Below are 27,433 nucleotides of genomic sequence, written 5' to 3' on the forward strand. Positions count from 1 at the left end.
ATGTTTCTTTTCAGATTTGTTTTTTTTAATCAGCGAAAATTTCATCCACCAGCTAAATGTAATAAATAGGTTTTGGTTGTCTGAATGAATGCTTTCAGCTGTCTAGGTCAGAAAGGGTAGTGACGTGGTAACTCCTTTAAGAAAATCAATACATGGTTGTTTTAAACATTGATGACTCACTCTTCCTCTAGGGAATGAATGCTTTTACTGAATTCCAGATTCAGTGATTAATGTGCAGTCCTCAGTAACTCTGAACCTAGATGACCTCAAAAGATACAGATAACAACTAACTGATCAAATTATATTCAAGGTAGTGGTGCTTCATACTTGACTTTTCTGCTATATTATATACAAGGATATATAAAATGGGTATGTTTTGTGAAATTAGAATGTTATGACTCAAGTGTAAGCACCACATATATGGTTAATTTTATACTTTTGGTGAAGAAGCTAAGCTAGATTTATCTCATCCAAAACTCCACCACTCGCATCCTCTCTCATCACCACTGGTTCCCTGTCCCCCCAATCTATTAAATTCAAAATGCTAATCTTCATTTACAGATCCCCAAAGGCTCAGCTCACCCAACCTGTGCAAACTCCTTTAGCTCCTTTGGTCTTTTACTAGCCTCCTGTGCATCCCTCAACTCCACCTTTATTATCATAGCCTTCAGTTGTTTCAGCCCTTTCTGGAACCCTCTCCCTGTTCAGTGCTAGGAGATTATTTTGGCCATGAGAGAAGGGCACCAGGCTCAAGGCAAAGGTGACACAGATCAGCTTCACAAATGGGCTGGCGCACTGCTCAGGCACTCCAGTCTCACAATGAAGCAGCTCCCTCTTTTAATATTTGTTGGGGGTCAAATGAACCTTTCACACAGATGTGTGCAGGTTCCCGGTGTACTGGTTGGCAACCGTGGGTTGCGCTGGGTGCCTTGGGTGCATTGCAGGCCTCCCACCATTGGACTATTGTCCCTATATATAAAAGCAACTTGTTACTAAAGGTTTGTACCATGCACTGTTGCTGTGTAGCATATTCACTATTTTCTAAAACATTTGTGCAGCCACAGAAGGATCAGCATTTGGGCAATGTGGATTGAAGGGGACAGTTGAAATCTGGGGTGTTGCAGTGCAGGTTGAGAAAGGAGCAGCAGTGAACAAACTGGCCTCTAATAGGCTGAAAACTTGCTTCAAAGCCCAGTTTTTCAGACAGTTGAGGCCTGTAACTCTGGAAGATTTATACAGTTATGCATCAAGTGGAGACCTACTGATGGATACTGCAGCTTGATTAAACCTGGATGTGTTAACTAATCCATGGCACAACAAGAATGAAGATTAGAAAACACTATTAATATGTTTTAAAAAAACTGAAGTAAACATGGCCAAGATTAAAACTATAATTATTCTATTATCAAACCAGGATAATTATACTGTTATCACAAATTATAGTTGAAGGTGAAGTAAATTATAACGTTATTGTCTTATACTGTTTGTTTAAGTGCTGACTTATACTATTAGACCTATAACTAGCATTTTATTGGGTTTTATTGTACTGATGTGTTTTAACATAAAATTGCTGTTTGACATGGGTTCTCTTAGTTATTTCTAATCTTTGTATTTTTGTATCTGAGTTACAAAGAAACCCATTAATAAAAGGATTTATTTCTGTTCTATACAGATGTTGCCAGGAATGCTGCAATTGGATCTCAGGCTCCTCGTTCATCCATTGCTGACTTTGGTGGTTCTGTGCAAGCTCTAGTTGGAGACCATGGCACCCAGAGCTCTTCACATGCCAGTCAACCATCAGTGTTTACATTTGAAAACCCAATTCCGGTTCAGCCCATTCTTTCATCCAGTGCACCACAGGACTACCTCTTCCTGCACCAGTGTATGAGCAAGAAGACAGAAAATGCAAGGTATGAATCTCCGGCTGAATACAGTATCAAAGGCAAAATTTGTATACTGTAATTAGATTTTCAAAATAGCAGGCCAATATGACAACATTGATCTCTGGCTCACAGTATGTTCAGTCGTTAGAACAGGTAATAAGCAGAGTTAGGTCATGTTTTGCATTGCGTTAAATTAGAATCAAAGGCAGCTGGAGCTGATCTAATCAACATTAACTTACAGCAGATGCCAGAGATGATTATTTAATGAGAAGGTTTGCTCCCGATCATTCTTCACTATTTCTTCAATTGACTGAGTGAAATGAGTTTGAGCAGAATCAATCCAGTTCACAGCAAGTACAATCAGGACGTGTGTATTTGTATTTTTAAAAAGCAATTGTTGTATTTATTGGTTGTACATTCTTCTCCCATCTCTATGATTATGGCTGAGGCTTAATAAAAGTACACATTGTAATTTGTGTAGGGTCCAAACTAATTTATCCAACTCACTGGTCCAGAACTAGTGTGCATAGAAAACAACAGTGGTAGTTAAATGTTCCACAGAGAAAAATTCAGCGACCTGCTGTTTGAAGGCCAAATTCTACCAAAAATATCAATGTAAATGCTTTATGTTCTATGGAGAAATTTGAAATGTTGGAACAAGTCCCATTCTCTTTCAAAGAATGCTCAGGCATTTAAGTAGTTCACTGGTGACCTCTAATGACAGACATCCAGAACTGCAAGACTATAATACAAAGCCACACTTGTGACATGCCTTAGACCTGATCATTTTGACACTGCCAGGGTGAACAGGTTCATACCAGAAAATAAAGTAAGTAGAATACTGCATAGCAGTACACTGACATTTCTGTCTTTAATGCTAATCTTTATAGGTCTGCTCTGATTGCTGACCTAATTGATCTCCAAAAGAACTGTCTAATCAATTACATGTTTTAAACAGAGTTTTACAACACAGAACAAGGCCATTCATCCCATCATGCCTATGTATGTTCTTTGCTACAGCAATCCAAAATTAATCCTCCTGTCCATTTCTCTCCTCATAGCCCTGTAATTTCCTCTGATTCAAATATTTATCCAATTTTCCTTTAAAACATGGAATAGTCGCTGCCGCAAACAATTCCTGTGGCAAAGTATTCCATGCTTCAACAATCCAAAGTAATGAATGGCAAGCGCCATTCCTTCGCCGCTGACTGCAAAACCCAGGCCAATATTTCCCTCACTATTTATTTCAGCTAAGCATTCTGCTTCTATTCTAATAGATTTATTAATGTTGCCTGTCTCTAGCCTCAAACCTAGGCTTTCCCCGCCCCCTGCCATGTTAGTTTAAATCCTCCCTCACTGCTCTGTTTACACTCTCCTCTAGGACGTTGGAATCATTTCTGTTCAGGTGAAGGCCATTCCTTTGGTATAGCCTTCCCTTGTTCCAGAATTGAATCATAGAAATTTACAGCACAGCAGGAGGCCATATCCTGCACCCTGGCACCAGACTGCAACATACCATTCAGGACTCCCAGGCATGGTTGCAAAAGAAAAGGCCATCTATTCTCCTGACTATGAAATCTCCCCTGACTATCACTTTCTTATTCTTGTCATCAACCCGCTTCTCAAGCTCCCTTCTCCTCGGTAGTCCCTTGCTCCATGAAGACACAATGGGGGTGATTTTTGCCAATGGGGAGCTTTTGGAGGCGGGACTCCCACTTGTTGGGTTTCAGTCCCGCCTCCAACAACTTCTGGCCAACGCACGCTATTTTCTCTTGATTGACCTTGTTAAGCCCTCCCAGCGGGCTTATCAGGCCAATTAAGGGAAAGACTGTTGCAGAGAATGTCAACATATGACATTTCATGTGTCAAAAATTTTTGACAGATGAATTGTCATTGTTTGACAGCTCTGTGAAGCTGTCAAACACTGACATTCTATGTTGTTTGATGAGGTCTTGAATTCAAGACCTCATCAAACTTCTTTCTTTTGCAGAAATGAGATGGTTGTTGCATCTGAGAATGCAGCGGTCATCTATCATTTCTAACGCGGAGGTGCGAGACTCTCCACATACCCACCGACTGAAGCCTGCAGGAAGAAACAAAGGTAAGAACACTTTTAATAACACTTTGCACTTACCTCAGATACTCACCTCTCCACTCTTGCACCCATCACTTACCTTCACAGAACACTTTTGCACCCCCGACCCCCACAGACCCACTACTCACCTCGCTGAGCTGGCGGGTTTCAGAGCTTTCGGGAAGCCCACACTTGAGGGCAAAAAAGGGATAATCCTATTTTCTGCCTGTTAACTACCTGTTAACAGGCAGTTAATAGGCTTTAATCCCTTCCCGCCTCCAAGGAGACGGGACCCAGCATGGGACGGCTACCCGCCTCCTTGGAAGATGGCATGGAAGTGGGTTGGGCACCCGCCCCCAAATTCTGCCATTTTCCTGGCAGTCCTGCCTCCATACCCACCTCCCCAGGGCTGGCAGGATCGCGCCCAATGTTACTAAGGATCACCTGCCTCTGAGTCACTGTTACTATCCACCTCATACTTGTCCAACACTAAGTATCTATTGGACAGCTCTAGTAATGCAGGGATTGTCTCCATCTGTGAGTCCCATCTCCCTCTGCAGCTCTTGTTGATGGTCACTCACTTCTCTCTTTACACGATCCTGGTGTCTTGAGCGTTCCAGCACTGCCCTCCTGGGTGACCACATTCTAGACAGTGTGATCCCGAAATTCCTCAATATCTCTGATGCTGCGGAATGTGGCCAATTGCCGCACAAAATCCTCTGATGTAAAAACTCAATTTTCCAACAGTTCGTGCACATATGCTGCCCCTAGATACTCTGATGCCCATATATTGCACTTTACACATGTCATGAGGGTTCCCTGCACTGACATCCCTCTGTGTCTAAATATCTCATTTCGAAATATAATCTTAATCTGAACTCCCATTAGCATCAAACTCTCCTTAATCTTAGTATTAATTTATATATAAAACTTGTGTCCCACTGCATCTGAAAGCTGGGCTCCCATTGAGGTAAAACTCTACACTCTCCTGACTTTTCACACTCTACTGACTTCTCGTAGAACCATCTAGTCCATATGCGTGCCTTCAAGAAATTTCCAAATTGTTACACAATATGATTCCTATTCAACAACATAAATTGTTCTTTCTGTCCCCACAGTAATAAATTACATTTTTATGTTTTGAATACCAGTAAAATTCACGGTGAATCGGAGAAGGATCTTATTCAGATGGTCATTGCTTGCTCGACGGCTGAGCACACGAGAATGACTTAATTTTGATTTCAGAAAGCTAGGCACAATCAACAATATACAGGTTCAATAATTTTAAAATCCTAAATGACATCCGAGTTAAGCATCTGTTGCTTTAAGAGTCAGACTATCTTTGTAAACCCCTAAGATATTATTAAATAAGACAAAGTAATGTGGTGAAGTGTACAATTTATCAAGGCAACCAAATCGGCTTTTTATTTGTTTTGACTTTTAACTTGCTATTCATTACATTATGGTTGTTATATATTTTGATATTCAAAAAAAACTAAAGGCTAAAAACATAACTAAATAATTTGTATTTTGTGGCATTTTACCAATACTGTTACCAATCATTATAGCTTTACAATAACAACAGTTATAACATTTGGAACAATTCAATTCTGATAAACACATAATTTGCCAAGAAATGTTGTGCTCGAATTAGGTTTATACTTGGATCTGGATGTCAATAAACCAGAGTTAAAAATAAGCTATTTTCAAATCTTAGTACCTCAGCCTATTTAATCATTCATTGAGCAAGACAATCTGAACAGAACAGGAAACTTAACAACAGTACATTTCATACAGAATATAGTAAACATGTAAAATATGCTACTGACTCTCGGTTGAGATTTGACAGGTGGGCATATTTGTTGTCCTGCAAATTAAAAATAAAGAAGGGGGAATATTCTGTGCTTCAAGCAGAAATTTGTATTTCAGTGTTATGCTTACATTCTATACAAAGGGAATGACCAAGTAGTTTGGTACATTGGAATTCCATATGGTGGGGATAATGGGAAAGTTGCTTAATATGCTTGAATTCTGTGTAATGGGAGAAACTGGGGGATGATCTGCTGGACTGGAGCTCTATATATTGGAACTGATTGGGTTGTGATGCTCTGACTGGATTCCTAATCACTGGGAATTCCTCAGTGCCAGTGTTTCGCTGGAATTTTGCATAGTGTGAGTGACTGGGGAACAGTCTGGTACATTTGAATTCTGTGCTTAGAGGACTTTGTGTTTATTTAGCATTGGCTGTACTAAAATAATGTATATCAGAGAAGCATCTATGGTGCATTTATGATGATAGGAAATTGGTTTTCGGTGTGGCGATCATTCAAGAGGTCAACAATTTTATGCGAAAGTGCCAACACAGAAAAGAAGACATTAGAAATTACTGACCACTTTCATAAAGGAAAATAACAGTGGAAGTTGAACAAAAGCAAAATACTGCAGATGCTGGAAATCTGAAATAAAAGCAGAAAATGCTGGAAACACTCAGCAGGTCAGGCAACATCTGTGGAGAGAGAAACAGAGTTGACGTTTCAGGTCGATGACCTTTCATCACAACTGAGTTCTGACAAGAGGTCATCGACTTGTAACATTAACTCTGTTTCTCTCTCCACAGATGCTACCTGACCTGCTGAGTATTTCCAGCATTTTCTGTTTTTGTTTTTTATTAGTGGAAGTTGAAGTTGTGCAAATATTTTTTTACTCATCTCCCCAACACAGAACCTGTGTTTTACCACTCCATGGTATAAACTTTTGGCACAAATATAGAACACCATTTGTCTCAAGGTTGTTTCTTTTATTTCACCTTTGAAATGGTGGTGGCAGTAAAAGGGAGCACTGGGGAGGGGTTGCTGTGTGTGGGAGGATTGAGGGGGATATTGGTGGGTAGAAACAGTGGAAAGGGACTGTGGGCTGCATATGATAGAACCACAGCAACAAAGGATTTCTGTAGGGTGGGTGGGCAGTGGGGAGAACGGATGCTTGACGTGAGTTGTGCAGAAGCAATGAGAGGTAGCAGGAGGGAGTGGGGGACAAAGGCACGGGTGTTTGGGGTAGGTGGAAACAGAGGGAAGGGAGTAAACATAGAAACATAGAAGATAGGAGCAGGAGTAGGCCATTCGGCCCCTCGAGCCTGCTACGCCATTCAATGAGATCATGGCTGATCATCCAAATTCAGTACCCTGTTCCTGCCTTCTCCCCATATCCCTTGATCCCTTTAGCCTTAAGAAATATATCTAACTCCTTCTTGAATATATTGAATGAATTGGCCTCTACGGCCTTCTGTGGTAGAGAATGCCACAGGTTCACCACTATCTGGGTGAAGAAATTCCTCCTCATCTCTGTCCTAAATGGCTTAACCCTTATCCTTAGACTGTGACCCCTGGTTCTGGACTCCCCGACCATCGGGAACATCCTTCCCGCATCTAGTCTGTCTAGTCCTTTTAGAATTTTATAAGTTTCAATGAGATCCCCTCTCATTCTTCTAAACTCCAGCGAGTGTAAGCCCAATCGACCCAATCTCTCCTCATACGTCATTCCTGCCATCCCAGGTATCAGTCTGGTGAATCTTCGCTGCACTCCCTCCATGGCAAGAACATCCTTCCTCAGATAAGGCGACCAAAACTGCACACAATACTCAAGGTGTGGTCTCACCAAGGCCCTGTACAACTGCAGCAAGACATCCTTGTTCCTGTACTCAAACCCTCTCGCTATGAAGGCCAACATACTACTTGCCTTCTTAACCGCCTGCTGCACCTGCATGCTTACCTTCAGCGACTGGTGCACAAGGACACCCAGGTCTCGTTGCACTTCCCCTTCTCCCAATCTATTGCCATTCAGATAATAATCTGCCTTCCTGTTTTTGACACCAAAGTGGATAACCTCGCATTTATCCACGTTATATTGCATCTGCCATGCTTCTGCCCACTCACCCAACCTGTCTAAATAATTCCCTTCACTTTCTAGAAGTATAGAAATGTTTTTCCCCAGCAATTAATTGGAGAAACCTGTTATTTAAGCTAAATATTTCTGAGTGTGTACTTTAAATAATGGAGGTTTGCCACTCATTGTATTAGAAAAGGTCTATCATTTAAAATACATAGACATGAGGTATTTGTTTTAAATAAAACAAATTGCTGCTGATTTAAAAAACACTGAGCAAAGCTTTTCTCACTGTGGGGGTGAGGGGCTACACCACAGCTCTTCATTCCCACAGTGCAAAACGCTATGGTCAATGTTTTTAAAATCAACAGATTTTAAAAGCACAGCAAGCATTTGAAGAACTTTGTCAGTTTCTGGAAATGTGGCTTTTCAAAGTGCAGGACTGGCTCCAAGCTTTGACGTTGGATCAGGTCATCAGGAGTAAGGGCTTTGTTTCAGATCGAATCAGGAAAATGGAATGGCAGCATGGTGGGGTGGGAGAGATCAACAGCTGAGAGAGGTAGCACTGTGGAGAGGACAGGTAACATTAGGTCACAGGCCCAATTTTAGCAACTCCAAGGCAGTTGCATGCCCCTTATGCTGGAGATGGAGCCTGAAGGCCTCAGAGGTAAGTATGCAATAGCACCACCTACATTTAAGATTAAGTTTATGGAAGTTAAGCAGAAGTAGGAAAATTAAGTTTCTACTTTATTCATGCCAGCAAAGTGTGATAGAGAGCAAAATGAAATAGTGTGACCTTTCTCTCTCCCACAGTTTCTCTCATTCACTCCCTCTGCCCCCCTTTCCTCTGATTTTTATCTCTTTTTCTCTCTCTCTCTCTCCCGTTCTGTTTCCCAATCCTTCACTTGTCTTCTCCACCCCCACAGTCTCTCTCACCCTCTTGTGTCTATCTCTATCCACCTATCACACTCCTCCAGATCTCTCTTTCTACCCTGATTCTCCTGTGTCTCCTGGTCTCTGTATACTCCCCAACCTCTCTTCCCCATCTGTCTTCTTCTCCCCCGTCACTTTCCCTCTCTCCCCGAGGAGATGAGAGGTGCCCACTGGTAAGCTCTCTCCCTCTAAAAGGGACCTCTGTGGGCCAAATTCTACTGAATCTCTCTTTTGCCGAGTGTGACAAACATAATGGGGCAGATAACGCGATCTCAACATTACAAGGTTCAAAATGACGGCTCACCACCTCCTTCTCCAGCCTTGTGTTGCCCACATCCCGATGTGAATGTGGCTTTGTACCTTTCTACAAAGTGAGTTTATACTGATACTGTACTGCCATCTAGTAACATTCTTCTGTCAGAACAACCTAGCTGGTTGTGGGGGTCACAGGCTGAGAGTTTCGACCGCGCAACACCCGTTTTTCGGTCTCTAAATGGCTTGCTAAGCCTCTACTATGGTGGCCAGGAAGTGCACACTTACTACGATTTGAAAGAATGTTGCCCGCCATATTGGCAAAAACAAACCGGCGTCCTGGACCCCTGTTGAAACATGATTTAGTCCCTTTGCATATTCAAATAAGGTGCCTACATAAGACGTAAGACATAGGAGCAGAAGTGGGTCATTTGGCCCCTCGAGCCTGCTCCGCCATTCAATAAGATCATGACTGATCTGATCTTGGCCTCAACTCCACTTCCCTACCCGCTCCCCATAACCCTTGACTCCCTTACTATTCAAAAACCTGTCTATCTCCACCTTAAATATATTCAATGACCCAGCCTCCACAGCTCTCTGGGGAAGAGAATTCCAAAGATTCACGACCCTCTGAGAAGAAATGACTCCTCATTTCCGATTTAAAAGGGTGCCCCCTTATTCTGAAACTATGCCCCCTAGTTCTAGATTCCCCCACGAGGGGAAACATCCTCTCTGCATCTACCCTGTCGAGCCCCTTCAGAATCTTATATGTTTCAATAAGATCCCCTCTCATTCTTCTAAACTCTAATGAATATAGGCCCAACCTGCTCAACCTTTCTTCATAAGACAACCCCTTCATCTTCGGAATCAACCTCATGAACCTTCTCTGCAAGTATATCCTTCCTTAAATAAGGAGACCAAAACTGTACGCTGTACTCCAGGTGTGGCCTCACCAATGCCCTGTACAGTTGTAACAGGACTTCCCTACTTTTATACTCCATTCCCTTTGCAATAAAGGCCAACATTCCATTTGCCTTCCTAATTACTTGCTGTACCTGCATGCTAACTTTTTGTGTTTCATGTACAAGGACCCCCAGATCCCTCTGTACCTCAGCATTTTGTAATCTCTCCCCATTTAAGTAATAATTTGCTTTTTTATTTTTCCTACCAAGTGGATAACCTCGCATTTTCCCACATTAAACTCCATCTGCCAGATTTTTGCCCACTCACTTAGCCTATCTATATCCCTTTGGAGATTCTTTGTGTCCTCCACACAATTTGCTTTCTCACCTATCTTTGTATCATCATCAAATTTGGCTACATTACACTCAGTCCCTTCATCCAAGTCATTAATATAGATTGTAAATAGTTGAGACCCCAGCGCTGATCCCTGCGGCACCCCACTAGTTACACTTTGCCAACCTGAAAATGACCCATTTATCCTGACTCTGTTTTCTGTTAATTAGCCAATCCTCTATCCAGTCTAATATATTACCCCCAACCCCGTGAGCTCTTATCTTGTGTAGTAACCTTTATGGCACCTTATCGAATGCCTTCTGGAAATCCAAATGCACGACATCTACTGGTTCCCCTTTATCCACCCTGCTCATTACATCCTCAAAGAACTCCAGCAAATTTGTCTAACATGATTTCCCTTTCATAAAACCATGCTGACTCTGCTTGACTATATTATGATTTTCTAAATGTCCTGCTACCACTTCCTTAATGATGGACTCCAGCATTTTCCCAATGACAAATGTTAGGCTAACTGGTCAATAGTTGCCTGCTTTCTGTATCCCTCCTTTCTTAAATAGGGGCATTACATTTGCGGTTTTCCAGTCCGCTGGGACCTCTTCAGAATCCAGGGAATTTTGGTAGATTACAACCAATGCATCCACTATCTCTGCAGCCACCTCTTTTAAGACTGTAGGATGTAGGCCATCGGGTCCAGGGGACTTGTCAGCGTACTTGATGAGTACTTTCTCTCTAGTGATTGTTTTAAGTTTGCCCCCCCCCCCCCCCCACCCCACCCCAATAGCCCCTTGATTATCCATTATTGGGATGCTTTTAGCGTCTTCTACTGTGAAGACCGATACAAAATATTTATTCAAAGTCTCTGCCATTTCCCTGTTTTCCATTATTAATTCCCCAGACTCGTCCTCTAGGGGACCAACGTTTACTTTAGCTACTCTCTTCCTTTTTATATACCTGTCTGTTTTTATATTTCTTGCTATCTTCTCTCTATCATTTTTTTAGTCGTCCTTTGCTGGTTTTTAAAAATGTCCCAATTCTCTGGCCTTTCACTATTCTTCGCAACATTATATGCTTTTGTTTTCAATTTGATACCATCCTTTACTTCCTTAGTTAGCCACGGATGGTTCATCTTTCTCTTAAGTCTTTCTTTTTCACTGGAATATATCTTTGCTGAGAGTTATGAAATATCTCCTTAAATGTTTGCCACAGCTTTTCTACAGTCTTGCCCTGTAATATATTTTCCCAGTCCACTTTAATCATGTCTGCTTTCATACCTTTGTAATTACCTTTGTTTAAGTTCAGGACACTAGTTTGAGACCTAGCTTTCTCACCGTCAAACTGAATTTGAAATTCTACCTTGCTATGATCACTCTTCCCAAGAGGATCCTTCACTTCGAGATCATTAATTAATCCAGCCTCGTTACACATTACCAGATCTAAAATAGTCTTCTCCCTGGTTGGTTCCACAACATATTGTTCCAAGAAACCATCCCGTATACACTAAGAACTCTTCCTCAAGTCTACCTTTGCCAATTTGTTTTGTCCAGTCAATATGAAGATTAAATCTCCCATGATTATAGTCGTACCTTTCTTACAAGCCTCTATTATTTCTTGATTTATACTCTGTCCTACAGTGTGGCTACTGTTTGGGGGCCTGTAGACCACTCCCACCAGTGACTTCTTACCCTTATTATTTCTTATCGCCACCCAAACTGATTCTACATCTTGATCTTCTAGGCCAATATCTACTGCACTGATCTCATCCCTTATTAACAGAGCTACACCACCTCCTTTTCCATTCTGCCTATCCTTATGAAATGGCAAATACCCTTGAATATTCAGTTCCTAGCCTTGGTCACCTTGCAACCATGTCTTTGTAATGGCTATCAGATCATACCCATTTATTTCTATTTGTGCTGTCAACTCATCTACCTTGTTACAAATGCTGCGTGCGTTCAGATATAGAGCTTTTAATGTTGTCTTTTTACCATTTTCCCCTACTCTGACCCCTCTTTCTGATGCACTCGTATGTGTATACGTTCTGTCCCTTCCTGTCACACTCTGGTTATCATTACCCCTATCGCTACCCTGCACTTTTTCCTTCTCGTTTTTCTTTGACTTTTTTAATATGCGCTCAGCGTATCCCTCCCCCCACTATTTAGTTTAAAGCCTTACCTACAGCCCTAGTTATTCGATTCGCCAGGACACTGGTCCCAGCCTGGTTCAAATGAAGCCCGTCTCGACGGAACAGCTCCCTCTTATCCCAGTACTGATGCCAGTGCCCCAGGAATCGAAATCCATTTCTCCCACACCAATCTTTGAGCCACCCGTTCATCTCTCTGATCTTATTTACCCAATGCCAATTTGCACGTGGCTCAGGTAGTAATCCAGAGATTATTACCTTTGTGGTTCTGCTTTTTAATTTAGCCCCTAGCTGCTCATACTCCCTCAGCAGAACCTCTTTCTTTGCCCTACCTATGTTGTTGGTACCTACATGGACCATGACAACTGGATCTTTCCCCTCCCACTCTAAGTTCTTCTCCAGCCCAGAGGAGATGTCCTTTACCCTGGCTCCGGGCAGGCAACACAGCCTTCGGGACTCACGCTCTTGGCTGCAGAGAACAGTGCCTAATGCCAGTTTAAAGCCCCCTCCATATTGGGTTGCCCTAAAAGTTTAATAAAACCAGGTCTACATGCGGCTGCACACTGCCATCAGCAAGGTAAGTGTTTAAAATAGGGATCCCACAATCAAACCATGCAGGCCGCTTCTGGCCATTGCTCTGCCCCGGATCCCAGCCTCTGCCCGCTAGCCACCTTTCTCGATCACCGCACTAACCCCCTCCTGGCAATTGCTGCCTTCCCAACTCGATCGCCCTCGTTCCTCCCTCCCGAACCAGTCACCTCCCTTCCTCATCCCTTTTAAAGACTTACCTGAGGACTGCTGCTGGTGTCCCAGTGGCCCGACCTTTGATTCCTCATTGTCGACGAGCTGCCTGAGGACTCCTTTTAGGTGTCGGAAGCTTGCCGACTCGATGATAATGAGGCCCAATATCATGTGCGCCTCAGACCTATCCATTCAGGTGCAGTGTTCCCTGCACCCTCCGTGTTCTGACGAAGGGTCATTGACCTGAAACGTTAACTCTGTTTCTCTCACCACAGATGCTGCCTGACCTGCTGAGTATTTCCAGCATTTTCTGTTTTTATTTCAGATTTCCAGCATCCGCAGTATTTTGCTTTTGTTCTTAGTTTTATATTGTACTGTCCTAACAACACAACTTAAAACTCTATTTCCCTTCCCAAGGGCCTTGACACATTACTTTTGGACCTTCAATAATTTATTGCCTATCACCTCCAGGTTCCTCTTCTAATTCACAACCTTTAGTCAGTGTCCCTGCATGGTATACACATGCCTGAAATTTCCCCTACTCCCCAACTCAAATAGGGTTTGATTGAAGTTTTCAAGATATTAAGGGGAACTGATAGGTTAGATAGAGAGAAACTATTTCTGCTGGTTGGGGAGTCTAGGACTAGTCTAAAAATTAGAGCCAGGCCTTTTAGGAGTGAAGTTAGGAAACACTTCCACACACAAGGGAGTGTAGAAGTTTGGAAATCTCTTCCGCAAACGGCAATTGATGCTAAATCAATTGTTATATTTAAATCTGAGATTGATAGATTTTTGTTAAAAGAAAAAAGTAAAGAAAAGTTAACCAAAGGTATTAAGGGAAATAGGCCAAAGGCAGGTATATGGAGTTAGGTCTCAGGTCAGCCATGATCTCATTGAATGGCGGAATAGGATCGAGGGGCTACTCCTGTTCCCATGCTCCTAAATGCATAACGGTGAAATTATCCATATCAAAGGAATTTGCAACACATGGGCCAATTCCGCAAATTTATCTAAATTGGCCTGCAACCTATTGGCTCAAATCCTGTGCACATTTTTGTGTTATCTGCAAATTTGTGGATGGTTCCATTAATGACTTCATCCAAATCATTAATGAAGATGATGAACAGCAGTGATCCCAGTACAGAGCTGGGCCCATGTAGATCTAGTCCCATTGATAACTACCCTCTGCCTACGAGCCTGCATCTATAGAATTACATCAATCTACAGCACAAAAACAGCCCATTTAGCCCAACTGGTCTATGCCAGTATTTATACTCCCCATGAGCCTCCTTCCTCCCTAATTACCTCTTCCCACCCTGCCTCCATATCCCTCTATTCCCTTCTCCCTCACATATGCATCAAGCCTCCTCCTAACTGTGTCACTGCTCTCTACTTCAACCTCTCCATGTGGCAGCAAGTTCCACGTTCTCACCCCTCTCTTGTGTAAAGAAAATCCTTCTAAACTCTTTATTTGATCTGTTAGTGGCTACCTTATATTTATGCCCATGCATGACTGGATCGTGTGTGGATGCGCGGTACTAAACAGGCACGCATGCGCAGAGAGAGAGTCAAAAATGCGGTGCAAATAATCACTCCGATCTTTTATATCTACCTGAACAGGCAGACCTAGACCAGAGACAGTAAGGTGAATTCTACTTCCCCTCCTCCCTCTACTACCATCACAACTGTGATCAGCTAATTCAGGACAGACAAGGAATCAAACCCTCTGTATTTACCCTCTCAGTCATCAGGCAGCTTTAGAAAATCGCTTTCTACTAACACAATCAATCTGATTTAGAGTAAGGCTACACACCAGGATGATCTGCAGAGATCTATGAATGCTGATCAACTGGAGTTAGGTCTAAGCCTCCAGTATGTGACCAGCTCAGAAAGATCTACTCAAAACATATCCACTAAAAGCCCATCGGGTTGACTGTTCGAATAAATTTACACTAGAGAAAAACACTGTAAACCTTGAAACTATTTTTTGTGTTAATATTGACTTTTATTCAAGATTTTAACATTTCTTGCATAGGTGTGACCAGTGATACACTATCAATTCCATGCCATCACTCCTCATTTTGCAAATATTTTACTTAACGGCACTGCCTCACTTTATTTTATGATATGGTCTTTGAAAATTATTGTAATGAATTCTTCATCTTTTCCATTTCTGAAATTACTCAGCCTTCTTTTACCATTTTACCATTTGAGTGTATGGTTTAGTTACTGAATTCATCATTCGTGGTAAGATGGAGAACATAATATTCACTGGTGAGAATGAAAAAGTTATTGCATCATGATCAATGAGATGAAGCACTGAACTGATTGCTGTTTGTTTCTTTTTGTATTATCCAGGAGTGCCAGTTTTTCCCAGTCTATACAGTTGCCTGGGTCCACAAAGAGAGATGGAGACACAACCGCACACAAGTTACCACAAGGTTATTCACATTGTGTCAATGGGGTCAGTGGGCAAATCCATGGCTTTCATAGTTTACCAAAACCAGCAAAACAACATATGGAGCAAAGGGACACCATTGCTTATGATTTGCCTAGGAGTCTGGGATCTGATGGTGTGGTCAAATTTGGCTCACCTGGGTTAGACGATGATGAAGAGGTGTACACGTATAACACTCCCAATAGCACTCTGTGTAGACGGCTTAGTGAGATTTCCACAGACTCCTACGATGTTCCTTCAACACCTATGTCCATCTACCATATTCCAAGGACATTCACCTTTGACAGAAATCACAACCCACTATCCACAGGCTCTGGTGACTCGGCAGCTGCGCCTCCTCCACGGCCACCAAAGCCTGCACAAATAGATCGGAAGCCGGAATGGGGTAGCCCCAAGCAGCGTACTCGCAATGGCAAAGGCAAACAAGCAGCTTCTGCAGCAACAATCCCTAGAAGGAACACTCTCCCAGCAGTAGATAACAACCGGCTTCACAGAGGTAATGACTTGAAATCATAAGTAACATATTTTAAAATACTGTGCACTGTAAAGTAGCCTGATAGCTCCGGGTGTATCATCCCATGCCTGGCAGCTCCTGGATTGAAGTTCCATCTCTTCACCATAATGTTCATTTAATAGCTCCTGACCGATGATCACAGTGGCAGCCCTGGAGTAGCCCACAATCTACCCGGTCCTACCTTGATTCTAAAATGAACAAAAAGCAAAAAACTTCAAATGCTGGAAATCTGAAATTGAAGCAGAAAATGCTGGAAACACTCAGCAGGTCAGGAGGCATCTATGGAGAGGACATAGGAGTAAACAAGTTGGTTGCAGATCCTTTGTCAAAACATTGTTTGTTTTGCTGAGTGTTTCCAGCATTTTCTGTCTTTGACTCTAAAACGGATTACTTAAGGTACTATAGAGATGAGACTGAAGGCCTACAATATCAATATTTTTACACATTCCAGAGCTCAAAATCCAGTTATGCAGGTACATTGGATGGATGACAGTGTGGTAATGATATGGCACTATCCTGCTCTTTCCTGAAAACAGTGTGGATAATGGCATTATGGTAGTGCATTGCACTGGGGCTTACTATGTGCAGCAACACAGAATGGAAAGATGCAGGTTTAAGATCCAATCACTGAGTTCCTGATCTCCGCTTTGCATCTTTGGGAAATTACCAAGCAAGGTCAGTGTCCTCCTGCAGGGAGGGAATATCAGAGCAGCTATCTCTATCAGGCCACTCATATCACCGTGGATGGTCAGGTGAGAGTGACATTGGTGACAGCCTGCAAGCAGGTCAGCCCATTGCCTTCATGGTTCCAGAAGGTGCGGAGCCAGGGGAAACCTGTAAGGAAGAAAAACAGAAAATTAGATGGCAACATACCAACAAACTCACATTTACACTGCACTGATAGCAGTGCCAATCCAATTTGAAAGCCAGAACTAGAGGGGCAAATATTATACTACAGGAAACTTTGGTTTATCGAGCCACCGGCAAAAATCAGGAGCCATTTCGTTAGGTTGTTTTTCTTTTTGTTGCTTTTTTTTCACCAGTCAGGCTCTGCAAGGTCTCGCTGAAGCTGTTGCTAAGCTACAGAGATGCTTGCAAGGTACGGCTGACTGTTTAGAAGCTGTAGCAACAGGGTTTGTTGCCAGATACGGAGCTCAAAATCTCCGTATGTTTCAACATTAGCGCTGGTTTGTCCGGCAGTTTTGATGGGACGGCAACAGCACGGTCCCGTCGGTGCCGGATAGCACAAAGTTTCCTGTATAACACTGAGAATTTCCTTGGGGGAGGTTCTCCCGATCGGCCGCTGTAACTACAGTGGACAATCGGCAGAAACTCTGGATAGACTGTTTTATCAGGGTTCCGGCTGACCTTCCGTCAAAGTTACAATGGCCGATCGAGAGAACCCCTGAGGAAATTCCTGGTATATGAGTCGATTGTGATGCACCATTTTTCCTTTCTGTCGAGATCCATTTGCAACTGATTCAAAAGTTCACTGGAAGGCTTCTCGCTTTAACAAGCAAAAACAAAGATGTACAATTGCGTTGCTATTTGATTCGTAACTTTACATAATTATTACTTGTGGTTTAATGTCAGAATTCCTGTTTCAAGTTTAAATACATGTTTTACAATATAAAGGTAATCTTCTGAGTCTCACCCGCCAGCAACAAATAGCAACAACTTTGGCTTGTACTGCACATGATTTTGTTACCAGTGGTTGCACTTCAATTTCCGATTTGCGCTGCTGACAAGTGAGGGTGCCCGCCAAGAACATGGGCCACGATTTTGCCGGCACTCAGCGGACCCGATGGGTGGCGGGTCAGCTGTGAAATTTATAAATGATTGACAGTGGGTTGGGAGCCCGCTGTCAAAATGCACACACCTGCATTTCCTGATGTCGGGTCTGCCAGCGCTGAGCAGACCCAACAGACAGCGGCGGAGGACCCAATTCAAATCTTTAGTGGCTTGTTTACAGCCACTTAAAAATGCTTTTTTTTCCTCCGCTTTTTGGATTTGACAGGTTGCCCACCGGTTTCCCGCTGTGCCTAGACCTTGTCTGTGAAGCTGAGGCAGGAGGTGATTGGCCATTGAATCAGCTGATGAGTTGACAGCTTCAAATGTCAAATTAAAGCTCCCAGCTGATTGAGAAATATTCTCTTAACCACTAACATCTCTAAACTGCATTTCCACTACAGATTCAGAATGCTGCAAGTCTTTACACAAGTCTCCATCTAATCTGACCTCATTACCTCTCCCACCATTGACAAATCGCTTCTGTCATCTCTACTTCACCTGCCATCTATTCCATCAGCATGGGTGCACTTTATACTCTCTCACCTCGGTCCTCAGAATCTGACCACGATCAGCCCCAACACCAGCAGCACCAGGCACACCAGCAGCATCAACAACCACACCAACCTTCTCCGCAATCACCTGATGCTGCACTGGACACGGCATCAGCACCCGACCACATTGCTGCCCGGGAAGCCAGGGATGGCCTCACCATGGCCAGATTTATTTCACTTGACGCTGTACACCCTGGCTGCCACATGATGTGCCAGGTTGGCACCACCCCACACCAACAACGTAAAGCATCCCTACAATGCCCAAACCATTCCTTTCACACTCATCACCATTGCGGGGGGTACCGTTATGTCTCACCATTCACTACAACTCAATAAGCCACTTCCAAAGGTGCACACAAATCTGTCCAAGAACGCAAAGTGTTGAAAATAAAGATTTCAATGTTTGACAGCACATTAACAGAAACTTCACATGAACATTGGCTAAAACACACAAGTGCCTACCCTTGTGTGTTGTTAGTTGGTATGATTGCACTAGGATGAGGGTAAGTGTGAGGGGTGGCTAGTGAGATGTGATAATGTAGATAGAGAGGGATGGGTGGAGGTGCAAGGTAAGTTGGTGTGAGTAAGGATGTGCAGGAGTAGGGTAGGGAAGGCAGAGTGATGGAGATGTGATGAGTGGCACAGCAGGATGAGGTTGAGTGTGGCTTTGTACTAACGTTTTGTGATTGACTGAGATCATTGAAAGGTTTGCGTCACAGCAGCCTGGTCCTCCTGATGACATCCCTGCTTCTGCCCTCCTCTGCAATGTGTAACCAGGCTTCATTGGTCTCCTGGGAAGTCTCTTCCGTCCATTGGAAAGGAAGAGAACCTCCCTGCGTGCTGTGACTCCCTCCATAAGCATATGTCAAATGTCAAAATAAATTTGCGCATGGTCCCTTTCAGGAAACCGGCTGATAACGCATCATCATATGATGTCATCAGATCAACTTCCTTCAATTGGCTGGGAAACTAGGGAAAATCGCGGCCATGAAGTCAGAGAACACCTCCTTCTATGTACCTTTCTAAAGAAAGCCTTCGAGAGGGTGCAGAAAAGATTTACAAGAATGTTTCCAGGGATGCAGGACATCAGTTATGTGGATAGAAACATAGAAACATAGAAGATAGGAGCAGGAGTAGGCCATTCGGCCCTTCGAGCCTGCTCCGCCATTCAATGTGATCATGGCTGATCATTCAAATTCAGTACCCTGTCCCTGCCTTTTCCCCATATCCCTTGATCCCTTCAGCCTCAAGAAACATATCCAACTCTTTCTTGAATATATTTAATGAACTGGCCTCCACCGCCCTCTGTGGCAGAGAATTCCACAGGTTCACCACTCTCTGGGTGAAGAAATTCCTCCTCATTTCAGTCCTAAATGGCTTACCCCTTATCCTTAGACTATGACCCCTGGTTCTGGACTCCCTGGCCATCAGAAACATCCTTCCTGCATCTAGTCTGTCCAGACCTGACAGAATTTTATAGGTTTCGATGAGATCCCCTCTTAATCTTCTAAACTCCAGTGAGTATAAGCCCAATCGACACAATCTCTCCTCATATGTCATTCCTGCCATCCCAGGTATCAGCCTGGTGAATCTTCGCTGCACTCCCTCCATGGCAAGAACGTCCTTCCTCAGGTATGGTGACCAAAACTGCACACAATACTCAAGGTGCGGTCTCACCACTGTAGCAAGACATCCTTGTTCCTGTACTCGAACCCTCTTGCTACGAAGGCCAACATACCATTTGCCTTCTTAACCGCCTGCTGCACCTGCATGCTTACCTTCAGCGACTGGTGCACAAGGACACCCAGGTCTCTTTGCACTTCCCCTTCTCCCAATCTATTGCCATTCAAATAATAATCTGCCTTCCTGTTTTTGCCACCAAAGTGGATAACCTCACATTTATCCACATTATAGTGCATTTGCCATGTTTCTGCCCAATCACCCAACCTGTCCAAATCGTACTGGAGTTTCCCGACATCCTCCTCGCAGCTTACCCTCCCGCCCAGCTTTGTGTCGTCTGCAAATTTGGAGATATTACATCCAATTCCCTCGTCCAGATCATTAATATATATTGTGAACAGCTGGGGTCCTAGGACCGATCCTTGCGGTACCCCACTAGTCACTGCCTGCCACTCGGAAAATGACCCGTTTATTCCAACTCTTTGCTTTCTGTCCGCCAACCAGTTCTCTATCCAAGTCAATACCTTGCCCCCAATCCCATGTGCCTTAATTTTGCACGCTAATCTCTTGTGTGGGACCTTATCGAAAGCCTTCTGAAAGTCCAAAAACACCACATCCACTGGTTCTCCCTTATCTATTTTACCAGTTACATCCTCAAAAAATTCCAGTAGATTAGTCAAGCATGATTTACCTCCCCAGTCTCTTCTCAATCTCTCTGCTTCCTACTGGAGAAGCTGGGGTTGTTCTCCTTAGAGCAGAGAAGGTTGAGAGGAGATTTGATGGAGGTGTTCAAAATCACGAGGGATCTAGACAGGGTAACTGTTCCCATTGGTAGAAGGGTCGAGAACCAGAGGACACAAATTTAAGATTATTGGCAGAAGAACCAAAGGTGACATGAGGAAAAACTTTTTTTACGCAATGAGTGGTTATGATCTGGAATGCACTGTCTGAAAGGGTGGTGGAGGCAGATTCAATAGTGGCTTTCAGAAGGGAATTGGATAAGTACCTGAAGGGGAAAAAAATTGCAGGACTACAGAGAAAGGGCGGGGGAGTGAGACTAGCTGAAGTGCTCTTGCAGTGAGCCGGCAGGGGCTCGACAGGCCGAATGGCCTCCTTCTGTGCTGTAACCATTCTATGATTCTACGATTTTCAGCTAAGTAATAACATAGTCCTATTTCTCTGATGATTTAGTCATCTGTAAAATGTCTTCCAACCAGTGTTTCTATTTTCCCAGCTTCTTCTTGTGAAACCTATGATTATCCCTGTCATGCTGCAAATAATGAAGGCCACTCCATGGAGTCTGTTAATGACGGATTCAGTTCTTACTTGGTAAGAAGCATAAAGAATTGATATTTTTACAACCCAATGGATCTTTGCTCATTGTATTAATTGTAATGCATTGGTGTTCTGAACTTCTCTATCTTTGGCAAACATTACCTTGCATTTTGTATTTTGCTGTAATGTTGCTTGTCCTACATACAATTTTTACTAAATTGCACTTTCATAATTTCTCCAACTTGATCATGAAACACCTGCTCATCTATACTGCTCATCTTGACACAAATCTGCCTATATATCACATAAGAAACAAGAACTGACTAATCAATCCAAAGTGCAGTATGTTCTATTACCTTTTTCTCCATCACTCCCATGTGTCGCATATATACACACACACACTTAAAGCAATCTTCTGTTCGCTTTTTTTAAGAGACATTGACCCATTCAAAATAAATGAGGGAATTCGATTGTCAGACTAGTATACAGTTAAATGTCATTTGACTTTGTTATACAACTGTATGCTAATATTGGCAACCTAGTGTGTGCTCTCTCTCACCTCCCCAGTCTCTTAATCTCTCTGCTTCCTAACACCATCTTGTCTAGCCATGTGCCTCCAGCCCTTGTCCCCACACCTCATATATTTCTGTTGCTGGCGTCGAAGCTCCCCTCCATATTCTGTTCCTGGTCCATCCCATGTGCTACAGTTCCTGACCTATATGATATTAATTAGTGGATTCAGCGCCATTTGTTGTTGCTTTACGATAAAATAAATAAAATTATGCAATTCGGAGGTTATTACCTCCCCAATGTCTGGATCCTGCTGTTGCTCCAGCTGCCAGACACTTAGCTGATGTCACAACAGTACGATTCCTGATTTCATGAGATCCAGTGGACAGGAGGAAATGATTTCTGACTCAAGAAATGGATGACAGGAAGAGATATATTGGGTGGTTAAATGATATTGGGTCGTTAAGGGAATCAAGGAATAGAGTTGGAAAGTATGTTGAGTTGGAAGATCAGCCATGATCTTTGTGAATGGAGGAGTAGGCTCGAGGAGCCATATGCCCATCTTATGATATGACCCCCAAGAGCAGAAACCCATAAGTAAAATACTAGAATTCTTTAGCTACTCGTTTGGTTTCTGGAAATCATATTAGTTGCTAACCATCCACATTCAACAACAATGACAAAAAACGACTTTCATTTATAAAGCATCTTTAACATAGAAAAACGTCCCTTGGCACTTCACAGGAGCACAAAGAAAACAAACGCCAAGATAAGATCAGGAGGCGTGACTGGAGATGGGTTTTAAGGAGGGCCATAAAGGAGGAGTGGGAGTTGGAGAGGCGCAGGGATTAACAGAGTTGATGTAGTATGAGGCCTTGGTGGCTGAGAGCAGAGCCATAAATGGTAGAGTGAAGCGTGAGAAGAATAATCAAGAGGCTGGAGTCAGAGGTATGGATGAGTTTGAGGGGGGACGTTGTAGGACTGGACGAGATTAAAGAGATATGGAGGTGCAAGGCCATGGAGGAATTTAAACACAAGGATGAATTTAAATTTGAGGAACTGAGTCAGTGGATGTCATTAAGGAAAGAGATAATGGACGAACGGGACTTGGTGTGTAATAGGATATGGGCAGCATAGTTTTGGATGAGCTTAATTCTATGGTGGGCGGAGGATTGGAGGCTGACATCCTTCCTAAAGTGTGGTGCTCAGAACTGGACACAAAGTTCCAGCTGAGCCAAACAAGTGTTTTATAATGGTTTAACATAACGTTCTTGCTTTTGTACTCTATGCCTCTATTTATAAAGCCAAAGATCCCATATGCTTTCTTAACAGCCTTCTCAACTTGTCCTGCCACCTTCAAAGATTTGTGTACATAAACCCCCAGCTTTCTCTGTTCCGACATCCTCTTTATGTTGTAATGTTGTTTTTAAAGTTGTCAGCTTTTTGGGGGTTGGCTTGTATGAATCATATTTAATTAAATATTTCAAGCATATGCAGGAGCATCAGAAAGTAACAATGGTCAGATGAATTACTAAAGTGTGTGAGCTCCCTTATTGGTTTCCTTTGTACAATCCAGCCCCAAACCAACTCGTAACCCTGTACACATTTTATTTTACACCCAACCATTTATAATTTTGTTATTCTGGTAATCAGTTGCAATTCCTATGCACTTAATATAGAGTTGAACTTTTCATATGAATAAAGCAGTTTTGTAATGGGCTGCACTGTTCACTACAGATTATAGTTCCATGAGCTCTGGGTTGCACCAACTTCTCTGTCAATTAATTTGAATCTGTTTGCTTATCTACTCAATTGCCACTTTGCACCTGTAATTTATCAACCTTTCTGTCTATTTTCAGGTCCCTCTTTTAAACTGAAGCAATTTGGTCATTGCAAGAAATTAAAGATAAATTATTTTATTTTACTGGTTTTCCACAGTGACAAATCTAAACACATTAAAAAAAACAAAGTTATACAGGACACATTCAAACATATCTAGTTATGGTTTTGAAAGAAGTTGAAACAAAATTCTTGTGTCTTCACAGAGAACAAAATTCACAGCATCTCGTTCAGAAAGTGTGGAATCTGAGGACAATTATGTGCCAATGAACCCAGGTTCCTTGTCTCCATTTGTTACAACCACTTTAGAGGGTCGTCAGGATGTCTACATACCCATGAGTCCTGGTCCCCACCACTTTGACTTCCCTGGATTCTCCTCAGCTACGTTCCCCACCCGCAAAGGAAGTACAGCCTCTCTCTGCCACAAACCCAACTTTCCTGCAGACTTGCTGCCGCCTCCAGTCAACCGTAATCTCAAACCAGACAGAAAATGTGAGTTTTATTGGTTTCACTTACATTTATCTGGAAAGTATACCTTTTTTTAACAGATGTACAAACATAGTGTTCAATACAGATCATAAACCATTATAGTTATACATCTGGTTACAAGTACAGAGTTGTTGCAAGTAACATAAGAGTTTACCTTTTTTTAAAAATTTATCAGGATGTGGGTGACGCTGGCAAGGCCACATTTATTGCTCATCTTTAGTTGCCTGAGAAGGTGATGATGAGCTTTCTTCTTGAACTGCAGAATCATGGTGGTAATGGTGCAGCCCACAATGGTGTTAGTTAGGGAATTCCAGGATTTGGACCAAGCAAGAATGAAAGAGCAGTGATATATGCCCAAGTCAGGTTGATGTGTGACTTGGAAGATGATGTTCCCATAATATCGCTGCTCCTTCTCGGTGATAAAGGTCATGTGACTGGGAGGTGCTTGGTGAGTTGCTGCAGTGCACCTGTAGACAATACATACTGCAGCTACAGTACACCAGTGGTGCACAGAATGATATTGTATTCTGTAACAAGGGCACCCTTCAAGGGAACTGCTTTCTCCTGGATGGTGTTGAATTTCTTGTGTTGTTACGACTGCACTCATTCAGGCGACTGATGAGCATTCCACCAAACTACTGACTTGTATCTTGTAGATGGTGGAGATGCATTGAAGGCCAGGAAGTGAGTCATTTGTCACAGAGGACTCAACCTGTGCCTTGCTCTTGTAACCATGTTGTTGATCTGTTGGGTCCAGTTAAGTTACTATCAGTGGTGACCCAAAGATGTTGATTGTTGTGGAGTCCCATACTATCAGGGGGAGATGGTTGGGATTTTTCTTGCTGGGGGGTAGTCTTTACCTGGCACTTATGTGGTGCAAATTAAGGCTACAGTCAACTGACAATCACAACCAGCTTCCTGTGTGTCAGGTGTAACTCCAGCCACTGAGGGTTTTCTCATTGATCCTCCAATTGAGCACAGTTTCGCTAGGGCTCCTTGGTGCCATACATGGTTGAATATCGCCTTGATGTTGAGGGCAGCTACTCACCTCTCTATTATGGGGGTAATTTCTGACTTTGCACTCTCGGTGGAGACTCTCGGTGGAGACCTCGCCAGCCGGAAGCACGTGTTAGAAAATCAGGCGTGTGTTGCAGATGATGTTTCTAACCATTTAAATGAATGGATGGAAAATTGTGTACAGTGCACACCCAAATTTCCGATATGCACTCCTGATAAGCAAGATACCCTGCTTAGATTGCAAAATTAGAAAATTTCCCCTTATGTGTATACCATGCTTATATGAAGTGGCATGTTGATGGTTTATGGTCTGTTGAATTATGAATTTGCATTGTCATATCATGTTTATGTTGCATAATTCCTTGACTGAGGCCAGAATTTTCTGGGGTGATCAGTGGCGGATCAGGTGGGAAAGTGTTTTTTTCCCCCAATGGGTTGAGTCCCCACTGTGAACCCACTGCCACGCGCCTTTCCCAATGTCGGGTCTGTCAGCGCTGAGCAGATCCAACACGCAGTGACTGGGGAACCAATTCAGGTAATTAGTGGTTTGTTCAGAGCCACTAAAGAATGATTTTCAGCTTACCTTTTGTATTTGACAGCTTGCTCATGGGGTCCACGCTGGTCGTGGACCATGTCTGTCAAGCTGAAGTTGGAATTCAGTGGCCATTGAATCAGCTGTTGAGTTGACAGCTTCAAATGTAAAGTAAAAGCTCCCACCTCACAGAGATATCTTCCCTCAGCCACAAACTCTTCCTCACTGCATTTCCACAACAGATTCACCATGCTGCAAGTATTTACACAAGTCTCCATCCAGCCTGACCTCATTATCTCTCACACCATTAACAGATCACTTCTGTCATCTCTACTTCACCTGTCATCTATTCCATCAGCGTGGGTGCCCTTTATACTCTCTCACCACAGCCAGATTTACTTCACTTGATGCTGTACACCCTGGCTGCCACATGATGCAACAGGTTGGCACCACCCCACATCAACACCATAAAGCATCCCTACAATGCCCAAACCATTCCTTTAACACTCAACAGCATTGCGGGGGCTACCGTTATGTCTCACCATTCACTGCAACTCACTAAGCCACTTCCAAAGGTGCACACAAATCTGTCCAAGAACCCAAAGTGTTGAAAATAAAGATTTCAATGTTTGACAGAGCATTAACAGAAACTTCGCAAGAACATTGGCTAAAACACACAAGTGCCTACCCTTGTGTGTTGTTAGTTTGTATGATTGCACTAGGATGAGGGTGAGTGTGAGGGGTGGCAAGTGAGATGGGAAGTGAAAATGTAGATAGAGAGGGATGGGTGGAGGTGCAAGGTAAGTTGGTGTGAGTAAGGATGTGCAGGAGTAGGGTAGGGAAGGCAGAGTGATGGAGATGTGATGAGTGGCACAGCAGGATGAGGTTGAGTGTGGCTTTGTACTAACGTTTCGTGATCGACTGAGATCATTGAAATGTTTGCGGCACTGCATCAGGTCCTCCTGACGACATCCCTGCTTGTGCCCTCTGTGTAATGTGCAACCAGGCTGTGTTGATCTCCTGGGGAGGTCTCTTCCACCCATGGGAAGGGAAGAGGACCTCCCTGCATGCTGTTGCTCCCTCCATAAGCATATGGATGCCAAAGTAAAGTTGGACATGGTCCCTTAAGGAAACCAGCTGATGACGCATCACCAAATGACGCCACCAGACCCGCTTCCTCTAATTGGCCGGGAAATGCGCTGGGCAGGCCATCGAGGGAAATTCATTTCACAGAAGCAGGATGGAGCCAGCAGCGGGGTCGGGACCCACCACCGACATCACCTGCCACGGTCAGCAAAATCGTAGCCTGAGTGTTTATATTGTGTGGCTCAAATTCTAGCTCCTTTGATGTGTTAGAAAAACCACTGAAATACACTAAGCTTTTGTAGCAGTCATTTCTATATCAGCCATAATGCACTGAATGTCTTTCAAATTAATGTAATATTTGAATGTATAGTCTGCAGCAATAATCAGTTGATGTGCCAGAAGTTGCTATTGACACTATCAGCTGGTGACTGTTTACCATTCCTTCATCTGTTAATTTTAAAAAAAGTCATTTGTAACAAATGAGTTAACACTGCTGTCAAAATAGCAGAGGGAGGAATGTCATCCAAAT

The 27,433-nt window shown here is 43.1% G+C and overlaps 1 protein-coding gene across 1 annotated transcript in view; it reads left to right on the plus strand.

Annotated features, from left to right (window-relative positions):
- The window catches only part of gab2 (GRB2-associated binding protein 2), a 388,329-nt gene that overhangs the window by 348,429 nt on the left and 12,467 nt on the right, over positions 1-27,433 (plus strand). Inside the window, exons 3-6 of the mRNA XM_085998902.1 lie at positions 1,673-1,910; positions 15,521-16,116; positions 21,391-21,485; positions 23,987-24,272. Of these exons, the coding sequence (XP_085855028.1) occupies positions 1,673-1,910; positions 15,521-16,116; positions 21,391-21,485; positions 23,987-24,272 (1,215 nt within the window). The remainder of the gene's footprint in view (positions 1-1,672; positions 1,911-15,520; positions 16,117-21,390; positions 21,486-23,986; positions 24,273-27,433) is intronic.

Source organism: Somniosus microcephalus, chromosome 10 (assembly GCF_052327205.1).
Source record: "Somniosus microcephalus isolate GS21.2 chromosome 10, FLI_Smic_1.0, whole genome shotgun sequence".
Taxonomy (NCBI): Eukaryota; Metazoa; Chordata; class Chondrichthyes; order Squaliformes; family Somniosidae; genus Somniosus; species Somniosus microcephalus.